The 9,149-nt window shown below is 51.5% G+C and overlaps 2 protein-coding genes across 3 annotated transcripts in view; one reads left to right on the forward strand and one right to left on the reverse strand.

The window, feature by feature from the left end:
- Nucleotides 1-3,410: 3,410 nt before the first annotated feature.
- On the forward strand, nucleotides 3,411-5,053 carry MAP1LC3A (microtubule associated protein 1 light chain 3 alpha). 2 transcript variants are annotated; one of them, XM_012804177.1, is made up of 5 exons: nucleotides 3,411-3,684; nucleotides 3,991-4,046; nucleotides 4,134-4,240; nucleotides 4,464-4,633; nucleotides 4,885-5,053. In XM_012804177.1, exons 1-4 carry the CDS (start codon nucleotides 3,645-3,647, stop codon nucleotides 4,624-4,626), a joined length of 366 nt encoding a protein of 121 aa, XP_012659631.1. In that variant the 5' UTR covers nucleotides 3,411-3,644; the 3' UTR covers nucleotides 4,627-4,633; nucleotides 4,885-5,053. The 2 variants fall into 2 exon arrangements, with proteins under 2 accessions (XP_012659631.1, XP_003788159.1); XM_003788111.1 differs by having other exon boundaries at nucleotides 4,464-5,053.
- A 188-nt stretch (nucleotides 5,054-5,241) lies between these two features.
- PIGU (phosphatidylinositol glycan anchor biosynthesis class U) overlaps nucleotides 5,242-9,149 on the reverse strand; it is a 108,566-nt gene continuing 104,658 nt past the window's right edge. The window contains exon 12 of the mRNA XM_003788112.2: nucleotides 5,242-5,657. Within this exon, the coding sequence (XP_003788160.1) occupies nucleotides 5,544-5,657 (114 nt within the window). The 3' untranslated portion in view covers nucleotides 5,242-5,543. The remainder of the gene's footprint in view (nucleotides 5,658-9,149) is intronic.

Raw genomic sequence — 9,149 nt, forward strand, 5'->3', positions numbered from 1 at the left:
CTCACAGCAACCTCCAACTCCTGGGCTTAAGCAATTCTCTTGCCTCAGCCTCCCAAGTAGCTGGGACTATAGGCGCCCACCACAATGTCTGACTATTTTGTTGTTGTTGCAGTTGTCATTGCTGTTTAGCTGGCCTGGGCTGGGTTCGAACCCACCAGCCTTGGTGTATGTGGCCAGCACCTACCCACTGAGCTATAGGCGCCACCTGGTTTTTCTATTTTTAGTAGAGACGGAGTCTTGCTCTTGCTCAGGCTGTTTTCAAACTCCTGAGCTGAAGCAATCCACCCTCCTCAGCCTCTCAGAGTGCTGGGATTACAGGTGGGGGCCACTGCATCCACCCTAGTGTTTTTCTTTTCTGTTTCATCAACTTCTGGTCTTCATTATTAAGTTCTTTACACATTCTTTGGGTTTAGACTGTTATTACTTTTTAAATTTGACACTCAGCTCACTGATTTTTCTGTATTTCTTCATAGCTAATAAAGGATATAAATCTTCTAAATGTTGCTTTAGCTGCCCCTCTCCCAAATTTTATATATATATACACACATGCATATATATGTATATACTCATATTTAATTTGATCTAAATATTTTTCATCATATAATTTCATCTTTGAATAGTTATTTATACATTTCCTAACATTTGGAGCTTATTTTGGTCTATGGTCAGAGAACATGGGCTGTATGAAATTGACATTTAATGTCTGGCCAACTGTCTTGTGCCCTAACAATTGAGTTGTTTGTTGTAAATGTTCCTATGTGCTTGAAAGTAATGTGCTGGGTTCAGGATTCTACTGGGGTTTATTGATCAGGATTATTGATTTTATTAAAATCTTCTATATCCTTTTTTCTGGATGTTTGGTCTATAAGTTACTAAAATAGGTATTAAATCTCCCTCTATGATGAAGAATGGATGACTTGACAATTTCTCCTTGTATATTGTCATTTTTGCTTTAGATATTTTCACCTTCCCTAATAAGGTCTTCTGTCCTTTTTTAAAAATCTGATTTTGTTTAGAGATGAGGTCTTTCTCTGTCACCCACGCTGGAGTACAGCGCCCCAGTCATACTCACCTAACCACAAACTCATAGGTTCAAGTGATGATTCCCACCCACCTCCCAACGTGCTTGAGGTTACAGGTGTGAGCCACTGCACCTGACTGGCTTTTTGCCTGAAAACCTATTTTGTCTGATTTTTCCCTAGGTACATTTTCCGGTTCAGTTTTCTCTAGTATACTTTTCCCATGTTTTTACTTTGGGTGCCCTTAGGTTTTCAATGTCGTCTTGTAAACAGTACAGAGCTGCATTTTATTTTTCTTGGCCTGATAATCTGTTTTAATGGGTGAATGTAAAACACATTTTCTACCTTCGGTTTTGTGCTATTTACCATCCTTCTCACTTTGCTTTCTTTTTCTCCTTTTCTGCTTTCTACATGTGTATTATATTTTTAATACCCTTCAACTTCCATTTCACTTCTCTGCATTGACAGTTATATTTCCATTTCTTTTTTTTTTTTTAGACAGTCTCACTATGTCACCCTCAGTAGAGTGCCGTTGCATCACCACTCACAGCAACTTCAAGCTCTTGGGCTTATACCTCTCTTGACTCAACCTCCCAAGTAGCTGGGACTACAGGTGCCCGCCACAACGCCCAGATATTTTTTGTTGCAGTTGTCGTTGTTTAGCTGGCTTGGGCAGGGTTTGAACCCGCCAACCTTGGTGTGTGTGGCTGGTGCCATAACCACTGTGCTATGGGCGCTGAGCCTCCATTTCTATTCTTTTGGTGATGCTTCTTAAACATCTGAGATATGTATCTGATTTATAAAACTGGGCAATGATCAGTATCTCTGTCCTCCTTTCAAACAAACTGAACTTCTTGGGTGGCGCCTGTGGCTCAAAGGAGTAGGGCGCCAGCCCCATATGCCGGAGGTGGCGGGTTTAAACCCAGCCCCAGCCAAAAACTGCTTAAAAAAATAAACTGAACTTCCTAGAACACTTAAATTCTGATTGCCCTCTCCAGTCTTACATGTTCTTGTGCTGAATTCATCTTGTTGTTATACCCCAACTTAATCATTACTATTCATATTAAGTGTCTGTTTAGATTTACTTATACATTCACCAGTTTGCTCATCATTTTTCCATCTAATTTCTTCCTTTTGGATCACAAGTCCTTATTACTAAAGTACATCCTTTAAACATTATTTTGCCAGTAGTTTTTTTTGTGTAATTCTTCATTGTAACAGAGCTTCATTACCCTTTAACTCTTAAAACGTCATTAACAATTGGTTGGCAGTGTTTTTCTTTCAGGAGTTTAAAGGTTACATTTTTTTTCTGGTGTCTATATTTGCTGCTGAGAAAGCTGCTTTTGGTCGAAGTATTTTTTTTTTTTTTTTTTTTTGAGACAGAGCCTCAAGCTGTCCCCCTGGGTAGAGTGCCGTGGCATTACAGCTCACAGCAACCTCCAACTCCTGGGCTCAAGCGAGTCTCCTGCCTCCGCCTCCCAAGTAGCTGGGACCACAGGCGCCCACCACAACGCCCGGCTATTTTTTGGTTGCAGCCGTCATTGTTGTTTGGCGGGTCCGGGCTGGGGATTCGAACCCGCCACCTTAGGTGTACGTGGCTGGCGCCTTAGCCGGTTGAGCTATAGGCGCCGAGCCGGTCGAAGTATTTTTAGTTACTCCATCCTCCTTTGGTAGTTTTTAAGATCTTTCATTCTTTGGAGTTCTGCAAATTCACTACCAAATGTCTAATGTTGATTTTATTTTTATTTATCCTGCCGTGGATTTTAAGTGAGGCTCCTGGTCTTTAATTTAGGAAGCTCTCCTTCAGTAACTGCCCCTCCATGTTCTTTCTCTCCTCTTGGAACTCTGGGCCTGTGAGTTCTTTCTCATGTTATCACTGTCATTTCCTCTTATATTCTTCATCACCTTGATTCTCTGGGTAATTGCTGCTGATCTATCCTCCAGTTCTGTGATTTTCTCTTCTGCTGTGTCTTAATCTGCCTTCTGACCTCCTCCTTTGAGGCCTGAATTTCAATATTCTATTTTTCTATTCTAGAATTCCTTTTAAAGCCTGGAAATTCCTTTCTAGGGCCCAGCTTTCGGTCCTCCAGCCTAAGCGCGGGGACCCCGGGCTCACTGCCCTTCCCACCGCGCCCAGCGCTGGGTCAGGCCGGGAACGGACTAGGCGCGCGCGTAGGGCGACCGGGTGAGACGGGGAGCCCCGCGCCATCTGCTCCTGGTACAGCCCAGCGGTCTTCCCGGTCTCTCCTCAGTCCCGGCCTGGGGAAGGGGTGCTTATGCAGGCCATGACGTCACAGGACTGTGACACGCCTGCGGCCCCGCCCCTTCGCGTCTAGGGCCGAGAATCCAGGCTCTCTGCGCCGTGACGTCACGAGTCCGGGCGGGCGGGTTTTGCGTCGGCCCAATGGGAGCTGCGCGCCGGCCTCCCCTTTAAGGAATGTTGTGACCTGACGTCACCGGGCGAGTTACCTCCCGCAGCCGCCGCCGCCGGGCTCAGCGCGAGCCCCGGAGCCCTTGAGCGCGAGGCGCGGAGCCCCCGGAGCCCCCGGAGCCCCCGAACCGCAGCCACATCCTCGCGTCGCGCGCCCCGGAGTCCCGGCCTGCGCGCCCTGCCGGGCCCGCGCGATGCCCTCGGACCGGCCTTTCAAGCAGCGGCGGAGCTTCGGTGAGGCCCGGTGGGCGATCCGCGAGCGCGGGACAGGGGGCTCGGGGAGGCCGACTGACCCCTACTGCCGCAGGTGACGTCAGCCCCGTGACGTCAGGCTCCGGCCGGACCCCCGGGCTGGGAGGCTGGCTCCGGCCTGGGCGGGGGCTGCCCGCCTCCCCACCACATTAGGTGCCAGGGGCTGTGGGGCCTGACGGCCCCGGGGGCGGGGGCTGGGGCGGAGCCGCCCCTCGGGGACAAGCGGGGCGGAGTCGGGGAGGATCTGGGCCTGGCCCGGCCTCACGGCCCGACCGCGGTCGTCCGCAGCCGACCGCTGTAAGGAGGTGCAGCAGATCCGCGACCAGCACCCCAGCAAGATCCCGGTGAGTTCCGCCCCCGGCCCCGCCCTGCCCAGGCCCCGCCCCGAGTTCCTGCGTCCCCGACCCGACCCCCTGCCACCCCACTCCCAGGTGATCATCGAGCGCTACAAGGGTGAGAAGCAGCTGCCAGTCCTGGACAAGACCAAGTTCCTCGTCCCAGACCATGTCAACATGAGCGAGTTGGTCAAGATCATTCGGTGTGTGGGCAGCCTCCGCCACAGGGGGACTTGGGTCAAGCTGCAGTAGGGCAGGGGGCCGGGTCTGGGGGCCGGGCTCAGTGGGTCAGTGGTGAGAGCCTCTAGAAAGGGTTGGGGATGGGTGTGAAGGGGGCTCAGAATCACTCTGGGGAGGGGTTCAGGGCTACGCCTCTCCAGCAGCCTAGCCCCTCACTGCCAGGTACCCTTCTGTCCCCGCCCCCAGGCGCCGCCTGCAGCTGAACCCCACGCAGGCCTTTTTCCTGCTGGTGAACCAGCACAGCATGGTGAGCGTGTCCACGCCCATTGCCGATATCTATGAGCAGGAGAAGGATGAGGACGGCTTCCTCTACATGGTCTACGCCTCCCAAGAAACCTTCGGCTTCTGAGCCAGCAGTAGGGGGGGGGTTGGTCTGGGAGTGGGGGGCCCTGTCAGGTTCTGCCCAGGGAGCTCCTGAGCTGAGCTATCCCTGGTGGGCTGGGCAGGGATGTGCCCCCTAGCTAGGGGGCACCAGCCAGCCTACCATGCCCTTGGGTGGATCCCAAGCCAGTCATGTTAGGACTGCCCCTCTGGGTGCTGCCTGGGATGGGAGAGGGTAGACAGCAGCCCCCAGCACCCCTGCTCTGTGTGGTTTGTCTTTTTTTAGGCCCCTGCCTGTCTTCCCATCTGCCCCTCACCCACCTGAAGCTCTGCCCCCCTGCCTGGACCTGCCCACACCTGACAGACTGGTCCCTGGCTCCCGCGGTCTCCACATGGTGTATGGATCTGTGGTCATTGTCCCTCTGCAGAATAAAGATTGCTCAGGCCTGCCTGGCCCTTTGCCTCCAGCTGCTTGCTTGGGCATGGGGAGGGCTGCAGGATTGGTCCATACCACTCTCAGCCCACCAGTTCACAGACTTGTGGTCTGTGGACCTAGGGCTCCTTCTAGAAACCTAGAACTATGTAGAGTACCCCAGGGCAGTGTAAGAGGAGTGTGGAGTGGATGTGGTCCCAGGGTAGACTTCTTCATAACAAAACACATTTATTAAGTAGCCACAACCTAATAAGCCCTGCTCACCTGCTTCTTCCCCCTTCCTGCCTGGTAGGGGGCTCCCTGGTATGCAGAGCCACAAAGTAGGGGGTGCTCTCAGCTACTCCCACAGGCCTTGCTGTCAGCCATGAGTCCCCTTTGGTACCAGAGATCCGTGACTTTGGACTAGAACTTCTGCCCAAGAACTTGCCTGCTGGCAACTCTGGATAGAGGGCCTGGCCCAGCTGCTGGCCCTTCCCCTCCTGAGGTCCGTGCGGCCCTGTGCCCAGCCAGGCCTACTTGAGCACAAGCATGGCCTCTGTGCCGTCCTTGGCGGTCAAGTAGAGACCATGTGTGAGGTAGTACTCCCGCCGCAGGAAGGCATAGAAGTAATCAGAGATGAGCAGGATCTGGGGAAGAAAGAGGGTACGGTATGAGGAGCTGTGGGGTACCTCCCAGTGAACCCAGGGTCCCTGAGGGTCTAGGCAGACACTGGGTGGCCACAAAGCCCCTGCCTGGCATCTCCCACCAAGGTTCCAACCTGTCCCTGGATCAACCACTAGCTCTTCCGCAGGGCCCATACTTGCAGGATCTCACTGGCCCCTCAGTAGCCACCAGATTCCCACCCTTCTCATGGTCCACACGTCCACCCCAAGCTCTGCCTCTGAACACTGACCGGTGCCTGTGCAGTCAGAGGCCTTCTTGGGTGTCCACAGGCTCTTCAATCCCAGCCAGGCCCACACCAAATGCCTCACCTTCCCTTGTCCAACCTGCTTCTCCCATGGGCACCCACACCTCTACCATCCAGATGCCCAGGCCAAAGACCACCTCCCACATATCAAGCCGCAAAGTCTGTCAATTCTACCTTCTAAACTCAAATCCACCCTTTTTTTTTTTTTTTTTTTTTTTTTTTGAGACAGAGCCTCAAGCTGTCCCCCTGGGTAGAGTGCCGTGGCATTACAGCTCACAGCAACCTCCAACTCCCGGGCTCAAGCGAGTCTCTTGCCTCCGCCTCCCAAGTAGCTGGGACCACAGGCGCCCGCCACAACGCCCGGCTATTTTTTGGTTGCAGCCATCATTGTTGTTTGGCGGGTCCGGGCTGGGGATTCGAACCCGCCACCTTAGGTGTATGTGGCTGGCGCCTTCAAATCCACCCTTTTAATACATCCCCATAGCCCCCACCCTGAACAAGCCACTGTCATTTAAATAATAGCAAAACCTTGACACTGGGCTCCCTGGTCTCAAACCTGCCCCTATCCCATTCTCCCTGCCAGCCAGAGGAAGCTTTTCAAAAACACAAATCTGATCATGTTGCTTCCCTGCTTAAAATCCTCCAAAGGCCTGCCATGCTCTTTGGGTGCAGCTCAAATCCCCAGTGGCTTCGAGGCCTTGCACCTGGTCCCTGCCCACTTGTGCAGCATCCTCTCCTTGCTCCATCTCACTCAACTGTAAGATCTTTGCTGTTTCTTCTATCTGGAATGTTCTCTCCCCTTTCACCTAGTCAATAGTTACTTGCCCTTCAGGTCTCAGAAAGGATCACTTACCCCCCCATATTAGGTCTTGGCCCCATAACCACTATTTTCTAACGCAGACTCATCCAAACTGCAATTTTACATTCAGCTGTGTGCCTGCTTGACGGCTCTGTCTTCTCTCCTGCACCAGGAGCTCCACCAGGGCAAGTTCCCTTAGTGGTTCTGTCACTAAGGTGCCTCTGTGCCCAGCTCAGTCTGTCTTTCCCTTTCTGGGCCACAGAATGAAAAGGGGCCTGCAGTTCCAGCCATTTGGGAGGCTGATCCAGGAGGATCACTAGAGCCCAGGACTTGGAAGCTGCAGTGAGCTGTAATTGTGCCACTGCACTCCAACCTGGGACAGAGACCCTGCCTCTTAAAAAACGGGGTGGAGGGGGAAGGGAGCTTAGAAATTCAGCTGACTGGCCCCCTCACAGAGGCCCAGAGAGAAACAAGGATTTGCCAAGGTCCCCACACACTAGAAGATCCTTAGCCTTATAATTTGGTCCAAATTCCTGGAACTGAGGGGAGGGATAGGGGCTCACCATTGCAGATACCACAGTTCTGAGGTACTTAGCCTCTCAAAATAGCAGTACCAACAACCTCTTGGAACAGATGAGGAGACTAAGGCCCAGAGCTGGGGAAGTACTTGGCTGGGTCTTGGGGCAAGACAGGTTGAGATGAGCCAGACCCCAAACCTTGTCCTGGGCAGTTTCTCACTCACCTGAAGGTAATGCAACAACAGCGAAGGACAGATCAGAGGGGCCTGGAATGGTGTATAGGGAGGTGCTCAACCCCAACAGCACTGATGATGGTCTTAGGACAAGTACCCATGGTTCTATCACTGAAGAAGCCTGTCTGGTTTCTTTAATAATCCCCATCTTACAGGGGAAATTGAGGCTCAGAGGGTTCAATAGTTTCCCTGTAGCTACACCTGGAGAGCTGGACTAGTGACCACAGACCCTGCAAGGTGATATGCCTGGGGCCCAGTCCACTAATGAGCACAAGACTTTTCCAAGGATGTTGGCAAAGCGACAGAGCTCAGGCAGCCCAAGGCCTAGCTCACCAGCTGGCAGCTCCAGGCTGGCCTGGTGTGGGGGACAGTGATCACAGAAAAGCTGACCTCACACCCTGCGGCCCTCTTTCTAACCCAGGCTCCAAGATGCCATCTGGGCAAGAGGAGCCTGCAGCAGTGGCTGAGCTCAGAGGCTAATCCCTGAGCCAGGTCAGATGAGGGACAAATACAAAGTCACAATTCACAACTAAACAAAATGAGGCAACTCAGTTGAACCATATGAAATCGTCGTTTTTGCAGGTTAAAAAATGGGTGAATATTGGCAGTTTCGTATGACCCAATCTAAGATAAAATAGGGGATAAAAATGAAATACAAATAGTAGAGTAAGCATGTTACAGATTCTGGCCATACCAGAAGTAGTAACTATAAGACTATAGGCAGCTATTCTACTCATAAGCCTTAACTTTGTAAACTAGGTACATGTGTTCTCTGGATAAAAATAAAAATTCAATCAAAAACAATCAGCCAATAAATAGAGAACAGGCAAATCTTCCTTATAGAAGTCCAAACAATATCTGAATATATGCAGCTATGCCCCCCTCAGGAGGAGGAGCTTAATCCTTGCCCACACCCTGTCTCCCTCCCCCAGGATGGTCCAAAACTTGGTGACTCACTTCCTGGTTGGAGCAGGGAATGGAAAAATAGTACCTCACAGTGGAGAGACCTGGGAAACAGCGTCCAAACCAAGCGCGCAATCATGAGGCTAGCACATACCCCATTGGATGTGATAGGGTGCCTCACCTGGTGTATTCCTTCCAAAAACCCAGAACCCCAGGATAATCATAAGAAAAGCATCAGACAAACCTAAACATCCTACAAGATACCTGGCCAGTGCTGGCCAGTGCTACTCAAGCAGGGTCGGGGCCAGTGTGGTGGCTCACGCCTATAATTCTAATACTCTGGGAGACCGAGGCAGGTGGATTGCCTGAGCTCATGAGTTTGAGACCAGCCTGAGCAAAAGCCAGACCCTGTCTCTAAGAAAAAGAGTTGTGGCAGGTGCCTATAATCCCAGCTATTCGGAAGGTTGAGGCAACAGGATCACTTGAGCCCAAGAGTTTGAGGTTGCTGTGAGCTATGATGCTACAGCACTCTACCAAGGGTGACAAAGTGAGTCTCAAAAACAAAACAAAACAAACAAACAACAACAACAAAAAAAAAATTGTCAGGGTCATGAAAAATAAGAAAAGACTAAGAAGCAGAGCAAGGACCAATGCAATGCAGTTCCCTGGTCAGGGCCTGGCAGAGAAGGGGATGACTGGAAAATTGCTGAGACCCAAATCAAGTCTGGTATGGTGCACTAACAGTACTTTATCAGAGT

Source organism: Otolemur garnettii, unplaced genomic scaffold (genome assembly GCF_000181295.1).
Source record: "Otolemur garnettii isolate 467f Iridium unplaced genomic scaffold, OtoGar3 scaffold00025, whole genome shotgun sequence".
NCBI classification, from domain to species: Eukaryota; Metazoa; Chordata; class Mammalia; order Primates; family Galagidae; genus Otolemur; species Otolemur garnettii.